Raw genomic sequence first — 21,297 nt, forward strand, 5'->3', positions numbered from 1 at the left:
CCCAGGAGGAAGGGGAAGCCTGTGGCCTGGTGGGGGACAGCCCCCCAGCAGGGCAGCCCAGGGACCAGCCATAGTCCCCCAGGGCCCCGGGCCTCTGCAGAGCCTTTCATGGAAAATACTGTCACTGCCAAACAGAGCTGGGGAGACGGCCACACCGCCAGCCAGCGGGAAATCTCCATTTTCTTCTCTTTCCTTGCTCTTGTTTTTAAACCTTGGAGAACAAGTGTAAGACCAGGGAAGGAGCCAGAGGATCTCCTCTCTTCAATGAGACGGTGAAGACGCGCCCTGCAGCCATGGTGCTGGGGGTCGTGGCTTGTTCTGTGTGCACCGTGAACTTGAAGGAAATGCACTCTGGATCTTTACGTTTTATGTCAGAGTCCTGGCCCCCGCAGTGGGTTTTACCCTCAATTCTTGATATCATACATAGAACGATGAGAATTGTTCCTCCCGTAAAATCATGAACTCTTCTATCTCCTCCAGCCCTAAAGCCCCAGCCATCTGGAGAGCTGTGGCCTGAACCCCCTGTCCTAAGAGAAGGAGATCGAGGCTCCGGAACCTTAGCTTCTGTGGGAAAGCACGTTCGACCTCCCCACCCGAGCAGAGTGCACTTTTTGTCGTGACGTTGCTGAACCTGTGTATCTCGGGCTCGTTTCTGCTGGGACCTAGTCCATCTGTCACGATGACAGCAGAGGCCCCCGGTTGTCTCTGTTCAGAATTTCCCATCTAGAAGTTCCATGGCAGTCGCAGTGGGTTTTGATACAGTTTAGGTCCAAGTTAGAATTCACCTTTTTTTTTATATTCCCTTTCCACAGTTTAGTAACATGGAAAATAATCATTTATTTTAAGATGAGAGAAATATTGGCCCTGAAATGCTTGCTTATTACCAGAGTGTAGATTTCAGACCTTCTCCTGGACCTTAAAGATGGATTCCAAAACACGGTCCTTGTTTTTTAACCAGTCTTGAATCATTGCCAAGTCCCGCAAAGGTAACCAGGTTAGTCTGCGCCGCTTTTGCCGTGCAGGCCGGTGGGGGTAGAGCAACGATGCTTTGCTTGTTGTCCTGTCCTCAAACTCTTAGGACCAGTCTTCAGAGTATGTTCCATTTTGCGTGGCCGAGCCTGGCTTGACGCTTCTGACCTCACCGCTTGAACCTCACGTTCACTCATCAGTTGAAAGGCAGAGAAGAGGGGGGACAGCGTTCCGTCTGGAGGCCGCTGGACCCCCAGTGTGCACACGCCCTCTCAGGACCACCTGCCTGCGGCGGCGGGGCCCGTGTCTGTGAATCAATACCCGTGACCACGGGGCTGGGCTGCGCTCCACTCCGGCGCCAGGATCACCCAGAATCCCTGCCTTGGCCACCTGCCTGGTCTCAGGCCTCATTCACACATGTCTCCCCATGGGCAGGGGTTGGCTCAGCCCCCAGCACCTGCCTGGGCCGGAAGGAGGGCAGTTGTGAGTGAGCGGAGTGGGTTATGTGCCAGCAGGGACGTGGTGAATGTGGTCCGTCCTGGCTTTCTGAGTGGGTGGGAGCCACGTGGCCCCCAGACTCACTTCTCAGATCCTGAGCCCACCTGTTTCCATTCCACGCCAGGCTGCAGGGGGCTTTCCTTCGCATCACCTTGTGTGGTTCTTTGCATCGGGACCCCCTGGAGAGCTGCTCCCGTGTCTATAGAGGGAGCACGTCAGTTGGTGGGCACTTGGGGAGAGGTGGCTCTGGGAGCCCAGGTCCACGGCCCTAGGCCGGGAAGCCTTGAGCTTGGGCCTGTTGGTCAGGATGCACATCCACCCAGGAGACCCTTCCATGTTCTCCAGGTCGGCCCATGGGCGTCGGTCAGGCTGGGCCCCCGCGGAGCAGGGATCGGGCACCGCCCGCACAAGGGTGGCCTTGGAGCTGTGTGCAGAGTTGGTGTACCCTCGCGTGCGTTTGCTTCTGCAGCCGACAGTGTCATGAACTCCTGCCTGTTTTTACAGACAGCGCTGTGGTTTGAGAATCTAGTCACGCGCTTCCGGCCTCTGCCAGAAGGGGGCGACGAGGGCAGAGGTCCCTGCCCCCTCCCTGGTAGGTGACACACAGCAGCTGCCCTTCAAGGGGCTTTTTCTTTGGGGCATTAGTCTTTCCTGTCCGGTGACTGGAACCAGGCTTTGTAGTCTGCTGCACGGCACGGGGAGGAGGCCCGTCAACGTGTCCCGCTGCCACGTGGCCTGGGGCCCTAGTTCCTAAAACTGAGCTCTCCCGTAGCGCATGTCTTCCCGCGGACTCCTGCAGCTCATTCTTGGTTCAGAACGTTTTCTGTTCTTAATGTGCAAAGACACCGATTAAGAAAGGATGTCTTACGAACTCCATTCCTGCCTTTCGTTAGAGGTTTGCGCTCATGACGCGGTGTGTGCGTTTGGTCATTTGATGAGTAATCTTAGGTCTGACTTAGAGACTGTTTTACAACTTTATATGAATGGAAAGTTCTTCCTAGAATTTTTTTTTAACTTTTGGCAGAGTAAACAGGTGTTTAAAGCTTTCCACTGTCGGAGCTGAGCAGAGTCCTGTGCTCAGAGCGGGAGACCCTGTGTCCATCTCTGACCCTCAGGGAGGGGCCCCAAGCTCCAGGGTTGCAGTGAAGGAAGCTCCCAGCCCCACATCAGCGTGGGGCAGGTCCCCGGTCTTCTGCAGCAGGAAACCCGTTCTGGGAGGACGTACCTTCGTGAGGCCATGGGCCACTCACCCTGGCCTGGGGCATCACTGCCCTGCAAGGGCCAGGACTGGGCAGGCAGGGGAGGGCACGCCGCCCTAGGCCCCTGTGCTTGTGAAGCCCAGGCAGGCCTTGCTCCTTGTGCGTCCGAGGACGCAGAGCTGGGCACCCTCCCTCGCGCTCTTCTGAGCCGGAGCCGGGTCAGTGGGTTTTGGACCACTAGTTGCTTTCTCACTGAGGACCCAGGTTCTGGCACAAGGAGGGTGGGTGTAGGGCATGGTGGGGGGTCAGGACAGAAAGGGGGGGAATCAGTAAGCCTGGCAGCAACACCCCCAGTGTGCCCCAAAATTCCAGCCTTAGTGCATTCCTGCAAAATATCTGGGACTGTCATCTTGATGATGGGAGGTGTAGATGTTGATAGATGGGGAAACGGAAGTGAAGTCTTAATTTATCCCATGCAGCCCCTGAAGGATAAGAAGTATGTGGGTGGCGTTTTGAATGTTTTGAGGTTTAGCTGCATACTTTCTGATTTAGAATTTTCGTTGGGATTTCCCCCAACAGTTGCAAAACTGGACCTCCTGGAGGACTGAGGCACTGACTCAGGCCAGTCGACGCCAACCCAGTCCTTTCCTAACTGAGCTCAGATTCTGGGGGCTTCTTGGGGGAAGCGATGCAGCCTTGGGACACAGCTCGATCCCGGCTGCAAGTTGGCGGGGGGCGGGGGGGGTCTCTGTGTTTCTGGCAGTGGTTTCACTAGCCCCGTGCTCTACCAGCCCCACCTGTGCGCGTGTGGATGTGTTTTAAACGTAAAACTCGTTCCAGTGCTGTAGAGGCCGTGTCTGTCTGTACTGGTCTTACTGACTTACAATTATCACAAATAAATATTTTCATGGTGATTGTGTTGAAGTGTGATTTCTTTTTTCCAGAGGAGCTCCCTTCTGTGAACTAGGACCTAAAGCTGTGTTAAACAGCCAACCAAGCAGTGGTTACTGCTGGGGACGGAGGGCAGCCGATTCCCTCGGGGAAGGACCTGACATCCCTCTTTCGGGAAAGGACCTGCACTGTCCTGCCCGCCATGGCCAGATGCCCTCTCCTGCTCTGTTCTCTGCCCTGGGAGGGCTGGTTTGGATGCTCTGGGCAGGGGGCTCCAGGCGGGCTTCCCACAGGATTGGGCTCCCTTTCCCGGCCCCTCCCTGCCCGGTTCTGAGGACCAGCTTCAGTCACTGACCAGCTGCTTCCGGCTTCCTTCACACCTGGGTGGTGACAGCGCTGGTCCTGTGAGCCCGGCGGGTACCTGGTCTCCCCAGGATCAGCCCACATCTCTGTAAATAAGTCCTCAGGTCGCCTCTGTGCAGCACCTGGCCCTGCTGGACAGGCAGGGAGGGGTGTGGGAGGACGTGGGATCCTGTCCCAAGTGCCTCTGACTCGACCTCTCAGATCCGCTTCTGCCAACCCTGTGCTGCTCTGCTCACCAGCAAGGCCCTCCTGGCCCGGACTCCGCCTCCTGGAGACAGTCTCCTGTGGTTGCTGTGACACGTTCCCACTAGTTGAGGAGCTTAAAGCAACACAGATGTATTCTTTCACCGTCTGGAGGTCAGATGTCTGAAAATGGTGGGCAGAGCTGGCTCCTGCCGCGGGCTCCGGAGACACTCTTCCCTGCCTGCCTTTTCCAGCTCTGGAGGCACCTGTGTTCCTTGGCTCGTGGCCCCTCCTCTACCTTCAGTCTCTCTGACACTGACCCTCCTGCCTCCCTCTCACAGGGACCCTGTGATGACGCTGGGCCCACCCGGCTATGCCAAGACCATCTCCCCATCTTAAGACCCTTAGCTTAATCACACGTGCCAAGTCCCTTTTGCTGTACAAGGTAACATCCACAGGTTTCGGGCACTGGGACACGTGTTGTATGGAACCTTCCAGGGGCCTCTAGGATCTCAGCCACACAGCGTCGTCCTATCTGTAACTCTGCCTAAGTTAGGACACTGAAGAAATTCCCCACGAGGTGCAGACTCAGGCCGGCCCCTGCGGCGGTCTGAACCTGCACAAGGCTGTCCCAGGCCCCCGCGGCGGTCTGAACCTGCACAAGGCTGTCCCAGGCCCCTGCGGTGGTCTGAACCTGCACAAGGCTGTCCCAGGCCCCCTCCATGGTGTTGCTCTGCTTTCCCTGGAGTGTGGCTGTCATCCATGACCTTGGGGTACGGGGTAGGGGGGATGGGGAGAGGAAGGGAGAGGAGAGTAGGCCCTTTCCTCCCTCTTCCATCCATCCCTTCCCCCACTGCTGAAGATTTATTGAGATATAATTCACATTACACGCAGTTTGCCCACTTTGAGTGTAGAATTCAGGGTCTCGTTATAAAGGTGGCACCCTTGAAAAGGATGCTAAATTGAGCTTTGACTGGTGTCTCCCCCAACATCAATGGTGTCCTCCAATAAGTCAGGGCCACCAGAACCTCAGAATGTGACCTTATTTGGAAATAGGATCTTTGCAGATGTACTAGTTGAGGTCCCACTGCATTAGGGTGGACCTAAATCTGGTAACTGGGGTCCTGGTGGGATGAGGAGGGACACAGACACACAGAGGCAGACGCGTGATGCAGCCACAAGCCCAGGGACGCCTGGGGCCTGGCAGCCCTGGCAAACCAAGAAAATGCGTTGTGTTGAAAGTAGGGTCCTTAAAGGGGAGGAGTGGGCCCTGAGGCCTGGGATGGGGACGTTTGGAAGGACACGTCCGAGGCTCTGGAACCCCTAATTCCTCCAGGTGCCCAGCAGCCCACCACACTCGCCCTGGCTGAAAATCAGCTCCCGCACCTGGAGACCAAGCAACAGCCACACACCTGAGGCAGGTGCCTCGCAGACGGACACTCTTCCCTTCCAGATGCACCTCTACCACCTCTGGAGCTCCAGGCCAGTCACCAGCCGGGTCCCAGCCAAGCGGAGAGGGAAGCATAGGCCTGAGCGGCCAGGAATGCCCTACACGCCCAGGAAGTGCAGGACTGGCTCCTGGGTGCCGGCAGCCATGGGGAGCGTCCGGTGGGCAGGGGTCTCAGGGGTGGGAGACGGTGCAGACCACGTGCAGCCCAGAGGCTGAGCTCGCAACGGCCTTGCAGGCTGATGGCGCTCGGCGGTACCTGCAGGGTTACCGCCTCTCCTGCCCACAGCTGACCATCTCTATACCAGAGCCAGAAATGTGCCAGTGTGTCTGAGGACATCTCGAGCTAATGCTCTAGAATCGGATTTGCTGAAAAACATGTATTCGCGTATTTATGTATTTATTCATTTCTGGCCGCGCCACGCAGCTTGCGAGATCTTAATTCCCCAACCGGGATGACCCTCGCGCTCGGCAGCGAAGGCTCGGAGTCCTAACCACTGGACCGCCAGGGAATTCCCTCAAATCCTGTATTTTAGAGACAGGATAGAGTCACAGCAACGGAGGCGTGTGGAGCTGCGGTTAGAACACAGGCTCCTGGAATCCTGGGTCTACAGCCCGCCTGCTGTGACCTGGGCATCCCCCACCCCTGCTCGGCCGCTCAGGGGGAGGGGTCTCAGGCCGCACGAAGCCCAGCGGGGGCTCCACCCTGGACAGCTCGCACCTCGTGACACCTCTCTACTGTGATTACGGCTTCAGATGAAGAAAAAACCCCAAAACAGAAAATTTGTGAACACTGAAAAAATACATACATTTAAAGATAACACAAGCCGTCCTTGAAAGTAGTTTACTTAAGACCATTGACTGGGAGACAAAAATGAACACAGTGAGAATGAGGGATAGAGACACCGGAGAGGTGCACCCCCCCCGAGTGGCGCCGCGTGAGGTCCCAGACACAGGTTGGCAGTGGAGAGACCCACGTGGGCGACGGGCTCTGTGCAAAATCGGGACTAGAAGTAGGTCAGCTCGTCGTGTCTGCCTTTGTGGGTCTGGTAGCTGGCCAAGGCCAAGGGCTTGTTCTCGTGTGGGAGGCTTTCAAATACTCGAATGTGCACGAAGTTATCATCATCCACTTGAACCTGGAAAGACAGTCCAGTGAGGGGCGGGCGTGGCCTCCGACCCCTGCTCCACTGGCCTCGGCTGGACTGGGAGAAAGGCCCCGGGTGCCAGGAGGCCATGTCCCTTCAGGTGACCAGCGACTGGGCTGAGGACATTCCCACCTTCCTCCATCGAGTGCACGGGACGCCCTCGTTGCCCCAGCCAGCACCCGGCACCCACACTCACTCCATCAGAGCCCCGAGTCCCCGAAAGGCTCGGTCCTCCCCTCCAGGAGGCTGTGCGCACACGTGCACACACACACGCGCGCGTGCACATGCATGCTCATTTTAGATGGCCAGCAACCCCCTGAAGCTGGGGGCTGCCACTCGACCCTCTTAAGCACCCCTGCCCAGGCACCTAGGCGCCCCCAATTCAGGCCAGACCCTCCGAAGAGGCTGACATCCCACCTTGATGAAGAAGACCCTCCCGGCGACCACCTGGCTCTTGAACTCCACAGCCTTGAACATCGGGAACTTCTTCTCCTTCTCTTCCAGCTGGGCCCTCACCTGGGGGAGGGGAGAATGGAGAGACACGTGCACTTACTTGAATTAAGTGTCACGGCTGAACTCTGATGCCGGCCCTCTACAGACTTTCTATAACATGACTGTTCTTCACAACTGAGCAGACACATTAAATTGTCAGCTCTGATGATAAAGTATAGAAAACAGCTCTCTAATTCTGCCGAGTTTCAACGGTACTATTTCTCTGTATCATTTTCCCCTTCTTTTCCAGGCATGGAATAGTTTGATATTTTCATCATCACGACAACGTATGTAAGTTCATACCCTGTTTTTCTCTTTTACTTAACAGACAGTTCATTGCAAAGAGTATATATAGTTTTTTAATTACTCTTTTAAATTCTTTTTTTAATTTTAATTTTTGCTGCATCGGGTCTCAGTTGCCGAACGTGGGCTCTCCCTTGCGGCGTGCGGGCTCAGTAGTTGTGGCGCACAGGCTCAGTAGTTGTGGCATGTGGGCTTAGTTGCTCTGCGGCATGTGGGATCTTAGTTCCCTGACCAGGGCTCAAACCTGCGTCCCCTGCATTGGAAGCAGGATTCTTGACCACTGGACCACCAGGGAAGTTCCTAATTACACTTTTATTTGTTTATTTTTAAAGAAATTATATTTATTTATTAATTTATTTTTGGCTGCATTGGGTCTTCGTTGCTGCTTGCGGGCTTTCTCTAGTTGCAGCGAGTGGGGGCTACTCTTCGTTGTGGAGCATGGCCTCTAGGCATGCGGGCTTCAGTAGCTGTGTCACACGGGCTTCAGTATTGTGGCACACGGGCTCCGTAGTTGTGGCGCACGGGCTTAGTTGCTCCGCGGCATGTCGACCTTCCCAGACCAGGGATTGACCTGTGTCCCCTAAACTGGCAGAAGGATTTTTAACCACTGCACCACCATGGAAGTCCCTAATTACTCTTTTAAAATTGAAAGCTAAAACAGTTAAAAATGTTAAACTAAATTTAATATTAAATTTAATCTTCCATCTTCTAGATGTGCCTTAGTTCTCTTAAGAATTCCCAATTTCTTGTGTGACAGATAATGCAGCAGATAACACTTTTGCAGGGAAATTGCTTTGCTGCATTTTTAGATGATTTCTCTAGCGTGCAGTGCCTTTGGGCGGAGGCTGTCCCTGATCCTTCGTGTCAGACGGTAATCACACTTTCCGATGAGTCCTGTTATCCAGGGTCTTGGCCTTTTGGGAACTGAGCATTCTGATGGAGGAAGGGGGGAGCAGGTTGTTCTGTCTTGACTTTAAAACCTCATCTAGTTTCAAAGTGCTCCGGCTGCTCTCTGGGTTACCGGCAGGCACTAGAGCGCGCTGACTCTGCACTGCAGTCACAGGACCCGTCCTAGAGGGCCAGAGGATTTCACTGAAGCCCGGAAGCATGCTGCTTTGGGAGCTGAGGGGGTCACCGCCACACATGCCAGCGAGTCCCTGTGGCAAAGGCCTTCAGGGAGGGGGGCTCCCTGTGGATAAGGTGGGCAGAAAGGACTGAAGGGAGGGTCAGGAAGTGAGAAGGCGGGCCGCCTTCTCTCCACGCAGCTGCCACGGCTCCCACGGCGGTGCGCGTGTCCCCAGGGGCTGGTGCCCACCTGCGTCTGAACACTCCCCCGTGGGGCCCTTCTTCCTGCCAGGTGCTGCCAGGTCTGCAGGGAACTGACCCTGCAGACAGTTTACAAGGCCAGGGGGGTGAGTGACACCCACAGACCCTCCCGGGAGTCTGAGATGGAATCGTCTCTCTCTCTGCTTCAGGGGGGCTTGCACAGAGCCCCCGCCCTGTGCAAGGACTGATGGCTTGAGAAAACCCTAAACGAGGTGGCGGGACAGAGCATGTGCAGGCGGCGAACGCCAGGCCAGGCCACGGCCTGAGGGATGGCAGGTCACTGACACCGCTGCCTGCCGGCCAGGAGAAAGGTGAGCTGGGCTGTAGCCAGGGGGTGTGCAGAAGGCCCCGGGTCACTTAGGAAGCTGCCAGTTCCCGGCCCTGAGGGGACCAGGTGGGGCAGAGGGCCAGGGAGGGCCCTAGGACAGGGCTGGAGGAGACGGGGGCGGAGTGCAGCACCACGACGTCCTTCTGACCCGGGCCGGTCTCTGGCCTCTGATCTTCTCATGTGCAGCCCAGACTGTCCCAAAAGCGTCAGTACAAAGGGCCACCAGATGGTGCCCATGCCCCTCACAGAGACCACCCAGCACAAAGGCAGACTCCTTGTTCCCAGGGGCAGTGAGAACGGTCCACTGACGTATAACTTTCACGGAACTGACCCCAAATGAAGGGGCCCTTTGAGACAGTAACCCTTCCCTCCCGAGTGAGCTGACACACGTTTAAAGTTCACATGACAAGTGGGGAATTCTCAGGCCTGGAAAACCACGAAGAGGCGGGAAGGGGTCTTGCTTGTCAAGAGCCGACTTTGCTGACACACGAGGATAGGCAGGGCAGGCCCGGCTCCTCCCACCCTCACCTGGTCCTTGGGTGCAGGTGCCTTCCTCGGAACCCGGCCCGACAGCTGCCCAGGGTCCGAACCAGGCTCTGCCTCCGTGACCCAGGCTGGACTGCGTTTCGAAGCTGTTCAACGTAGAACCTCAAACGTACACGAAAGTGCTAGACTAACAGCCTAGTCTAGGACGCCTGTGGACCCCGTCCCCGGACTCACTCAGGGTTACTTCACCCCTCCTACTGTACCGTTTGCTCTCTAAGTGCTTTTCCCCAACGGGCACGTCGCGGCCCTACCCCTGTGGACACCTCCGCTCGCGGGTGCGCTTCCCAGGCGGGAAGGGGCATCGGCCTGCGCCCAGCCCGGCCCACGGCGGGATGCGCTCGGGCGCACCGCCTCTGTCCCAGCGGCGATGCCTACGGGCTGCCCGGGCCCCCAGGACCCCATCCGCCCCCCGGGGCCCTGACCTGGTCGGCGATGGCCTGGGTGTCGGCCGTGGCCGGCTGCGTGGGGGTGGGCGCGCCGCACATCATCTCGGCGGCGGGCGTGGACACCAGGCGGCGGGCACTCGGGAGCAGCGGACGCGCACGAGCAGCGGACTCTGGCGGGAGCAGCTGACCGAAATCAAGCCGCCGGACCTGGCGCGGCGGTCACGTGACGCGCGGGCGGAACCACGGCGCGCGGCTGGGGGGGGGGAATCCGGGACCGGAAATGGCGTGCCGGGCGCCCGGGACGGGAATGGGGCGCGGGGCGCCCTGGTAGGGATGCGCCGTGGGCGGGAGCAGGCCGCAGCCTGGGACCCCCGGCAGACACCTTCTCGGGACCAAGGGTCGTGTGATGTAGGGCTGGCCCCTCTCCCTGGGTTTGGTGTCAGCCACCCCCGTCGGCTGAGTCACAGGGCGGGATGGGGGCGCGGCCGCAGGACTCGGGGAGAGGGTGGGCAGGGCACTGCAGGATGTGGGTGGGAGCGCGGGCGCGGTCCGCAGGTTCCCGGGAAGGGTGGTGCTCCGGCTCTCGCGGTGGCTGGGCGGGCGCTGCCCCAGGCACTGCCCTGCGGGGGACCTCGGGGGTACCGGCCCGGTGCGGGGCAGGGCGCGGGGCGGAGTTGGCCCATCCTGACTCCTTCCTGGCCTCCCGGACCACACAGTGCCCCCAGACCCCACTGTCCTGTCTTGGTCTCCGGGTCCCCACAGTTTAACCCACTGCGTGAGATGACAGTAGTGGGTCCTGAAACGACAGGGGCGTTTGGGGTCCGGAGAGCAGCGGGCAGCTGGACCGAGGGCAGAGGGGAGAGAAGCCCCCGCCCAACGCGGGAGCTGGGGGTGCTGGGGGAGAGGGGCAGGGGCGGGCTGGCAGGCCCTCCCTCCCGCGGGCATCTGCCTGTCTGGCGCCCCTCATCCCACGGCCCGGCCCAGCGCCCCACCTGGGCTGGCCTGTCGTGTGGGCTGCTGTGAACATCGTGGGCCTGTGACCCGGGGACGCAGTGAAGGGCTGAGGTGGGTGGACGGAAGAGGCACAAAGGAGTCCAGTGATGGGGAGGTGATGACTCCCAGGGTCTCAGGCTGGGGTGGGGGCAGGTGGATGGAGTTAGTTAGGGGCTTGGTTCTGACGGGGTTTGGTGTGGGATTGAGACATCCTGGGATGAGAAGTTTCAACATCCTGGGAAGGGAAGGGTTCCCGTCATACTGGGGCAGGGTGGGGCCTGTGCTGGGAGCTGTCTGGACAGGACGGGCCTTTCAGAAAGATCCAGCTGCCCCCCACCCGACAGGACTGCACCTCGGTGGTCACTGGGCCTCTCCCATCACTGGGTGCTGACTCTGCAGGCAGAGGCCCAGCCTCGCCTCCTGGCGGGCCCAGTGGGAGTGGCCCGTGAGCGAGTGTGTGGGGAGGTGAGCCTTTCTGGTACTTTCTAGGGCAGAGCCTGGTCTGTAAGTTCAGGGAAGCATGGGAGGTCGTGTGTGGTTGAGCCCTGGGGGGAGGGGGAGGAGAGACTGACACCCATCCAAGGCCCAAGCACAGAAAGCCGAACCCTGACAGCGGAGTTTGCAGCAAAGTAAGGCTTCCAAGCAAGGGAGGAGGGAAGCCTCAGGTCCACTCTTCATTGGTCTGAGCTGGCAGTTTTTATTTTTCTTAATTGATCTTTTGCGTTTAATGAAAAGAAAGAACTATTCATTGAAAGACATTTTTATGAGAATGAAACAACAAACCACCCACTGGGGTAAATATTCTCATTACACATATCTGACGATATATAAATAACTCCTCCAATGAATAGATCAAAGATCATTAAACATAGGCAGTGTACGTGAACTGGCACTCCCAATTTACACTTAGAAAAATCGAGTTCGCAGTTTTTAAAGGGGAAGGACAGAGGAGCTGGGGTGAATCATCTGAGCCATCTGCCGTCTACGTGTCTGGTCTGGTGGTCTGTGACTCCGGAGTCTGTGTCAACATACTCTGTAAAGGTCATCTTGCCCTGGAAGATGACTCAGAACAGCACATAACCAGTGATGCTTCTTGGAACTGTGGCTCCAAGCCTCTGACCTTCACTGCTCCTTATTGATTAGGCAAAAATGTGATCAAACAGGTATGGGCTAGGACAAGAGGGAAAACAAGAACAGACACCCGGACACGAGTGTTAATTATAAACCAGTCACAGGACTGGGTTTCAAGACTCCCACAATTCATAATTGAACAAATGAATGAATAGAGACGGATTTGACCCCATAAAAATGGAAAACTCCTCTGTGTCAAAAACAAAGCGTCAGAAAATGACGACCCGGAAGGGCAAGGCAGGCGGTTCTGTGGCTTCTGTCATCCTGCAGCTCGGGGCGGTGGCGGGGGGCGCCTTGAGGCGCCTCGTTACGCCTGACCCTCCGTCCCCGCTGGACCTGGGTCTGCAGGTGCTCGCATTTTAGAACTAGGAGGGTAACACCTGTGGAAAGGCTTGTTTTTTCGGAGCGGGCGGGAGCAGGGGATCCACCACCATCACTTGGGTTTTGACAGAGACTCACAGGCAGGCAGAGGAGGGGGCGGCTTACACTAGGTGTGCCCTGATGCAGTCTCTGGGCCCGGGGAGGCTGTGGGCAGGCCCACTGCAAGCTGGGCGTCCTGTTTGATTGCTTTCAGGGGCATATTGGGCCTTCTCTGGTTGTCCTGAGTTAGAAGGGGGATGGGGCAAAAATTAGGGAAGGTGACGGTCACGGCCACCTCCTGACATTCTGGGCCAATGGCTGCAGAGGCTGTGGTTTGGCTTCTGGACGGTTGTTGCACAGATGGTGGGTCTCTTGTCACATGGACGTGGTCTGGCCATTGTCTGTCTGTATAGTCATTGTCTCATGCTGCTTTATGGAGTCAATGTTGCTTTCTTGCTGCAGGTTTGGGTCCAGACATGTTTTCCAGCTGCCGTGGAAGGCAAGCTCTGAAGGTCAAACTCTTGAATGCTGATCCACCCTTTCCTTGCACCTGCTGTGTGGCATAGGAGTAACTGCTGAACCTCTCTGTGCTTAAATGAAGCACTAAGTGAATTAATGAGCATAAAATGCTTGGGACGGTGTCTGAGCCCTAGGGTGAGTTGATGATGTTACCACTATCATTGCCTATGATTACTATACTCACATAAGTCTAACCCATAATTAGCATTACTTTTTCTACCCAAATGCCCTGAAAAATGTTGACATTCATCTCATTCCTTGACAACACAGCTTTTTATCCCACTAGAGCCAGGGGAAGAGACCTAGTATCCCGTGTCCCCATCTAGAGTCCTGAGGCCATTCACTTCAATTTGAAATCCCTGTTCAGAAGGATCAGACTTTTAAATTCAAGCAATTTTGGAGTTTCACTTGTGATCTCTGATTTTCCCAGAGTCAGAAGAAACCAAGGTGTTTTGTGGGGTTTTTTTCTCAATTTAATTTCTTACGTGTAGGAGCCCCAAGGATATGAGACCAAGGGTGAGCCTGGCAGTCGAGGTTATATGCCTCAAGGAATGGGACGGGGGCCTGGGGCTCCCAAGGGGAGGAGGGCCCCTCATGGGGCGATACAGAGAGCTGAGTTTGGTAATTAATGTTTGCCCTGCTGTGCAGGGAAGTGTTTCAGATTAAAAAGTTATCTCTGGTAATAACTCTTCCTCTGGTACAGGCCCCCATCTCAATTCTTTTAGGTAGTTAAGGAAGAGGTCATAGTTGTCCTGAGCCTTCTGGCTCCGGATTGACTACAGCTCAAAATAGTCTACATGCCAAAGGGGCGTATTCTGTTCTCCTCACAACCTGGCTTGTGTGTTTCCCCGTTGGCACGCTTAGGCAGGTGACTCGTACACCTGTGCCCCATTCTATTCAGTTGCTTGTGTTTCATATTGCAAAAATGTCATCACCAGAATTTGTTGCTAATTAAATTCTAGCCCAAGAGACCCTTTGGGTGGGGGAGAAAAAAAAAGAGAAAGATGAAACATTTAAACAAGTAAGCATTTATTACATTTACCTATTCATCTTCAGTAACAAAGGAAATATCAGTGGAGGTAAACCTAAACATAGGTGCCCCACCTGGGCACGTCGCCGCCCAGCCTCCTGCATCAGGACCCATTACAGGCCTGGCTGCCTGGCCGAGCTGGAAGCAAAGCGGACAGTGGCTTTACCTCCGAGCCAGGACCCTTGAAGCAGCCATCTCGAGCAGAGACGGCCCTGAGCCCCCTCTGAAAGGTGAAAGGAGGTGCAGAAATTGGGACGACTCAAGGGAGGGAACAGATGTACATCTTGAAGAGCCGTTGCTCTAAACTAATGTCGGCAAAGGATTTTCTAAGCTTAGAAGAATCAGAAGGGAAAGGCCGGGACCCAGATGGGGGCAGGGGACTCTCTGGGTGCACCTGTTGACCTGTCCTCGGCCATCCAGCTGTTCTCTCTGTGTCTCCTAATGACCTAGGGACCCTTGTCCAGGTCCCCAGCAGACAGACAGGCAGCACTGGGACTGTTCCCTGCTTCCGTACCCGTCACGTAGGAGGCGTTAAATGAATATTTGACTCCTTCTGTTACAGAACTCACACTGGGCTGCTCATCTCTCAGGAATACAATGCTAAGGGCCAAGTGTTGGGTAAGAGGAGAGGCAGCTTTATTGAGGAAGCTGGCAATCCTGGGGAGAAAGTGGGCTCACGTCCCAAAGAATCAACTCCCCCTTGCTGATCAGGGGACAAGAGATTTTAAAGGGGCATTTCTGGGGTGCACGGGCCCTGGTTGGGGGGAGCTGCATGAAGAAGAGCGCAGTCAGCTCTGATAGTCGACTTGAAATTAGTCACGCGGTGATGGGATCACTGCCCTTCGATTGTTTTAAGTACAGTTAGTCTTCAGTTCCAGAAGTGGTTTGTTCGCATCCCCTTGAGGCCGGTTCTTGGAATTGTGTAAGACAGACCAGCAGTTCATGTCACGGCTGTAGTCTTGTCATCATGTAATTAACTTCTTCCATCTGGTGGGGATTTCAGTATCTGCAAAATAGCTCAAAGGACGTGGCTCAGAATATTATCTACAGACTTTGAGGGGGAATTAAAGGTCCTTGACTTTTTGTTTTTGTCATACCACGAGGCTCACGAGTTCTTGGTTCCCTGACCAGGAATTTCACCCAGGCCCCGGCAGTGAAAGTGCAGAGTCCTAACCACTGGACTGCCAGGGAAGTCCCAAGAGGTCCTTGTCTTTTTCTTTCTTAAAGTACTTTTTTTTAATTATATTTCTATAACTTAAAATTTTACTTATTTATTTATTTATTCTTGGCTGCCTTGGGTCTTTGTTGCTGTGCGCGGGCTTTCGCTAGTTGTGGCGAGTGGGGGCTACTCTTCGTTGCAGTGCGCGGGCTTCTCATCGTGGTGGCTTCTCTTGTTGTGGAGCACGGGCTCTAGGTGCGCGGGCTCAGTAGTTGTGGCTCGTAGGCTCTAGAGCACAGGCTCAGTAGTTGTGGCGCGCAGGCTTAGTTGCTCCGCAGCACGTGGGATCTTCCTGGACCAGGGATCGAACCTGTGTCCCCTGCATTGGCAGGAGGATTCTTAACCACTGTGCCACCAGGGAAGTCCCAGGTCCTTGTCTTTAATGCCTAAACTATATTATTTTGTCTTGTTTGACAGCTTTCCTTTGCTTCTGCATGTTGTCTCCTCTCTGATTAAGTTTATTCTTTGGCTAAAGTTTTTCTACAGACAAGAGGCAGGCAGAGGACGCTGGGGGGACAGTCTGTCCTGGGAAGGCCCCACAGAGTCCTGCTCAGTTACACTTACACACTTCTGTAAATCAAAAACAAAACTGCAAATTAAATCAATTGAGGGACTTCCCTGGCGGTCCAGTGGTTAAGACTTCGCCTTCCAATGCAGGGGGTGTGGGTTTGATCCCTGGTTGGGGAGCTAAGATCCCACATGCCTCAAGGCCAAAAAACCAAAACATAAAACAGAAGCAATATTGTAACAATTCAATAAAGACTTTAAAAATGGTCCACATCAAAAAAATAAAAAAAATCTAAACGGGACTTCCCTGGTGGCCAGTGGTTAAGACTCCTCACTTCCAATGCAGGGGGTGCAGGGTCGATCTCTGGTCGGGGAGCTGAGATCCCACATGCCATGTGGTGTGGCCAAAAAGAACAAAATAGTCAATGCCAGGAATTTATTTGAAGGAAAAGGAATATAATGGATGGACAGGAGATTTATCTATAAACATGTCCATCCCAGAACTTAGAAGCCGCCCCCATGCCCAGCCTCCGTCCATAGCAAGGAGCCCTGTGTACTTGGGAGGAAGTGTTTACAAGAGCGTGTCTGCCGGGGCCCTGATGTTGGCGGCACTGGGTGCTTGTTGAAATGCTGAGTTCCCAGCCCTTTGCCCTGGAGATTCCGAGTCCCTGGGGCTCGGTGGGGTCCAGGCACCTGTGGGATTGACGGATATTCACCGATGTTAACAGTAGCCATCACTAGGGGGTGGGGAATGGGTATTTAACAACTTTCTGTGATTTTCAGTATTTTCCCAAAGTTTTATTTAAAGGCCTTTTTGCTTTTAGAAGAAAGGTTTATTTTGGAATATTGCATCTTCTTGAGAAATTAATATCATGGGAGAATGCTAGATATGTTATTGAAAAGCAGTTTCAAAACTGTCAACATAGTGTGATTACTATAATATATTAACATAAAACTAACACAAATCTTATGCACAGAAAATAAAGAACAGATCTGTCAGAAATTTTTCTCTTAGGCCATGAGACCATGATTGGTTTCCTCCCCTAACTTTTTTTATTGCCCTGATTTTCTATAATAACCGTTGAGGGATACGTATCGGGGGAGGAGCACACAATATGGAGAGAACGGGTTTGGGTCTGGAGAGCAGCTCTGGGCAGCGGGGTGCACAGAGGACGTGGTGGGGGTCCCGGAGGGGCAGCGGCTGGGCCACGGCAGTGGACAGGCTGTCTAATGTATGTGCAAAATGAATCTTTGGGCCCTTGTTCAAAACGTATTAAGAATTTCAAGAAGGCAGCAGCAGAGCTATAGCAGGCGCAGCCCTTCTGCTTGGGGCCGCGCTGCTCACTGCACACGTGGACCACGTGCCACCTGTGAAGTGGTGCTGGTCTGGACGTAGGGCGCTCGCGGCTGTGCTGGGCAGACGGGCTGGCCTGGGTGTCACCTTTGCCTTGTCTTTTTCAGACTCCGGGCGAGAGCATAACCTGTAAGCCTCTTTGCTCACCTACAAAAGGGCAAATGCCACCCCTCCCTTGCAGGATTGTTTGAAGATGTATAAAGTCCTCGCACGTAGTAGGCCCTCATTAGGTGGTAGTGATGTTACTTATTTTATCTTCTTTACACTTTCTGTAGTGCGTTCAGTAGTGTCCTCCCAAATCACATCTACCCAGAACCTCAGAACGTGACCTTAATTTGGAAATAAGTTCTTTGCAGATGTAACTAGTTAAGATGAGGTTAATAGTGGATTAGGGCGGGCCCTGAGTCCAATGACTGGTGTCCTTATAAGAAAACAAGAGGACACAGAGAGACAGACAAGAAGAACAGCATGTAAAGACAGAGCTACAGGGGAGGAGGCCACGTGAGGACAGAGGCAGATGTGGTGTGATGCAGCCGCAGGCCCAGAATCACCAGGAGCCCCAGAAACAGGAAGAAGCAGGCAGGACCCGCCCCTGGAGCCTCCGGAGGGAGCGTGGCCCTGTGGACACATGCATTTCAGACCTCTGGCCTCTAGAACTGGGAGACAATAACTTTCTATTGCTCTAAGCCACGAGTTTTGGGCACTTCGTTACAGCAGCTCCGGGAAACTGAGTCACCTCCCTTGCACATCACATACACGCTTCCTAGCACAGATGCGAAATTATGCTTCAAAGATGGGCCCAGCCTTCTTCACCAAGTTGAGCCTGGAGTTGAAAGACCATGACCTCGGAAAACACACAGGATCCACGAACAGGGGTTTTTCTACAGAAAACAAACACAGGCAGGACAACCTCGGGATGAGAAGTGGATCTCCATGATGCTGCGGGAAAGGAGAGAGGCTGGTCCTTGTGATTTGTGGAAGACGTGAGCACACGTCTATTTCTAACTGGTACCTAGTGAGCTAGTCACAGCTGTTCCACACACCATCACCTCCTAGGCACCGTCCTGGGTGCAGACGAGTAGGACAGAGAAAAACCCTGCCCTCAGGGTGGGATGGGGTGGAGGGTGTGTAATGTGTGTAGAAGTGGGAAAATACATCCTCCCCCAAGTCCTGTCAGACTTTCTGTTTTTGCTTTTCTAATTTTTAAAACTTTTTATATTGGAATCATTTTAGGTTGCAAAAATACTATAAAGGTTTTGTAAACTCTTCATCCAGTTTCCCTAAATGTTAATGTCTCACACAAGCCTAAACACAGCATAGTTACCAAAAGCAGGAAATGAGCCTTGAGATGCACTGTAATGAGCTCGTGTCCAGAATCCACACACGTTTTACTGCTGTCCCCCCACAGTCCTCTGTCTGACCCAGGCTCCTCCCACGCGGTCCTTCGCGGTAACGTCTCCTGAGCCGGCTTCGACCTGGGACAGGTTCCCAGTCTTTGTCTTTCATGACCTTGACACACTTCAGGAGTATGAATTGTTTATTTTGAGGAAGATCCTAGTTTGGGCTTCTCTGATGTTTCTCCTGAACGGGTGGAGGTCGTGTGTTTGGGGCAGGAACACCACCAAAGTGATGCTGTCCTTTCAGTGCATCATCTCAAGGGCGTGTGATGTCCATACGCCTTGCACTGGTGATGTAGACCTCCATCTTGAGTGAAGGCATGTCTACCAGGTTTCTCCATTGTAAAGTTACTATTTTCCCCATTGTAACCAATAAGTACTTTTGAGGCTATGCAAATAGTATGTCTGCCATCCTCCTTTTGCCACTAATTTTAGTATCCATGGATGGTTCTTGCCTGCGATGCACAGCGGACTTTGAAAAGTCTCCTAAAGAAGGATAATTTTGCATTTAGAATTGTCGATTAAAATTCAATTGACAAGAAGAAAAAAGAATTTTACTTGAACCAAATTGAGGATTATAACCCAGGAGGAAGTCTTTCAGGAAAGACTGTTCTGCCTGTTAAAAGTCGAAGGCGTGGTCATATACTGACGTACTGACATTTTAAATAAAGTTCACCAAGGATACATAGTCCAGGTAGCACGTATAAAGCCAGCAGCAGGTCACCGCGACCCCCTATGAAGTTGGGAAAGTACACTGTTCTTCTAAGAAGTTACGTTGCCAACGTCAGAAGAAAGGGAAAAAATTGATCTTTATGGTGGAGCAGGCATTCCCACCTTTGAGGAGGTCCGGTTATTGTGTAATGCGGACGCACACTGCCATCAAAAGGGGAGTGAGAAGGCCCTAACGGACAGAGAGAATTTTATGCTTCATTTCCTCATCCTGCCTTAAAATATAAATTTTACTTTGTCTGAACAAAAGCATGTATTTTTTAGTTACACTGAATATGCAACAAATCTTTCATTAGCTGTCAGTGTCTAATAGCTGCATAGGCTGTCAAGTATTGGTATATTTTTAAAGTATATGTTGGTGCATTTCATTGCATTCTTTTGGTGAAATTCCCTGTCAGAAATTCACTGAATGTCTATTAACATTGCTCTTTTCTTTAGGCTTTGTTGTCTTTTTCCTGCTTTAGGAAAAAGCACGTAGCGTCCTCCTTTCTGGAGTACAGGGATTTGTTATTTCACTGCCCCGCACCTCCGCTGAGACGTGGCTGTTGGGGCAGGGATCTTGTCCTGTTCAACAGCGCCACTGCTGGTGAAAGAACTTAAATAGCTTTTTCAAACAGAAAAAGTTGGACGAATGGGGCAATGAACGCTTGTATTCCTGCCACTGGAGTCAACCATTGTTAACATTTTGCCGTATTTGCTTGTGTGCCCTGTGTGTGATTGTTTCTCTATCTATTGACATGACACTTCATCCCCACCAAACACTTTGCAGTTATTTCCTAAAAGTAGAGACATTCTTCTCCATCACTTGTTGGCAAACTATGATCATTGGGCCTAATCTGGCCCATCACCTGTTTTTGTAAATAAAGTTTTATTAGAACACAGCCACACACATTCATTTGCATGTTGCCCATAGCTGCTTTTGCACTAAAGGAGCAGTTGTTTTGGCTCACAAAGCTGAAAATATTTACTACCTCACCTGTGCAGAAAAGCATTAACCTAAGGCCTTCATGCTATCCTTACAAAGTCCTGCTTATGAGTTTGGCCCTTAGCTGGCACCTGGGAATGTGGATTTGGGGAGGGTCCCCATTACCGTAACTGTGATAAGAGTGCCTCACTGAGTCTGAACCGTTTGTACAAACAACACAGCGTGTGCTGAACATCTGTTCTCTCTCTGGGAGTCCGGAGTTTCCGTGTGTGTCTGTGACTAGCTCATAATAAAAACTGGGCACTTTTTTTTTTAATTAACATTTTGGCTGTGCCGCTCAGCATTTGGGAGCTTAGACCACCTCCTACAGTGGAATCGCAGAGTCTTAACCACTGGACCACCAGGGGAGTCCCAAAAAACCCTGGGCTCTGGTCTCTAACAAGCTCCTTCTGACATTTAATGCGTTGTCACAGCTCTTTGCTGGGAAGTTAGCTCGCTCTACAAGCCTTTTCCCTGTGCCTTGAATCCTTTTGCCATAATAAATCATAGCCATGGGTCTTCCTAGCAAATCAATGAATCTGGGCGTCTTGGGTCCCCCTGACACATGGCCCTTTATAGAAGAAGTCTGCTGAGGCCCATTCTACATAAACACCATTGTTATACCTAAGAAAACAATTCTGCAATATAACCTAACCTCTAGTTTCTATGCAAGCTTTCCAGTTGTCCCCCAAATGATTTTTTAGCTTATTTTAAAAAATCAGAGTCCAGTCAAGATTTGTATATTGCATCCCCTCCTTTACACATGCTTCACCCATGCCTTCGTTCATGACACTAACTGTGAACCGTTGCGGACTGTCCCAGATCGGGTTCGCGATTCCCTCCTCGTGGCCCGTGCGCGGCCTTCCTGTGTCCAGAGGCCGGGCGCGGACCTACAGGCTGGACGAGGCCAGTGCAGCTTGCCCCATGGGTGATGCTGCCGCAAGGTGGGGCACCGGCTGGTGGCGTCAGGCCACTGCGGGCGGGGGCGATACTCGCGCACCCCCGGCCCCCCTCCCCG

At 53.4% G+C, this 21,297-nt stretch overlaps 1 protein-coding gene and 1 long non-coding RNA gene across 2 annotated transcripts; one reads left to right on the top strand and one right to left on the bottom strand.

Moving 5' to 3' along the window:
- Positions 1 to 6,380: 6,380 nt before the first annotated feature.
- On the bottom strand, positions 6,381 to 10,270 carry CSTB (cystatin B). The gene is made up of 3 exons (XM_067739618.1): positions 10,113 to 10,270; positions 7,113 to 7,211; positions 6,381 to 6,686 (listed from the first exon to the last, which is right to left on the bottom strand). The coding sequence occupies exons 1-3, from the start codon at positions 10,176 to 10,178 to the stop codon at positions 6,558 to 6,560; spliced, it is 294 nt and encodes a 97-aa protein (XP_067595719.1). The 5' UTR covers positions 10,179 to 10,270; the 3' UTR covers positions 6,381 to 6,557.
- Positions 10,271 to 10,393: 123 nt separating this feature from the next.
- Positions 10,394 to 21,249, top strand: LOC137225511 (uncharacterized). Its single transcript, XR_010943884.1, has 3 exons — positions 10,394 to 11,141; positions 13,023 to 13,214; positions 17,297 to 21,249. It is a non-coding gene; the product is annotated as an uncharacterized lncRNA (long non-coding RNA).
- The last annotated feature ends 48 nt before the right edge of the window (positions 21,250 to 21,297 follow it).

Source organism: Pseudorca crassidens, chromosome 5 (assembly GCF_039906515.1).
Source record: "Pseudorca crassidens isolate mPseCra1 chromosome 5, mPseCra1.hap1, whole genome shotgun sequence".
Taxonomy (NCBI): domain Eukaryota; kingdom Metazoa; phylum Chordata; class Mammalia; order Artiodactyla; family Delphinidae; genus Pseudorca; species Pseudorca crassidens.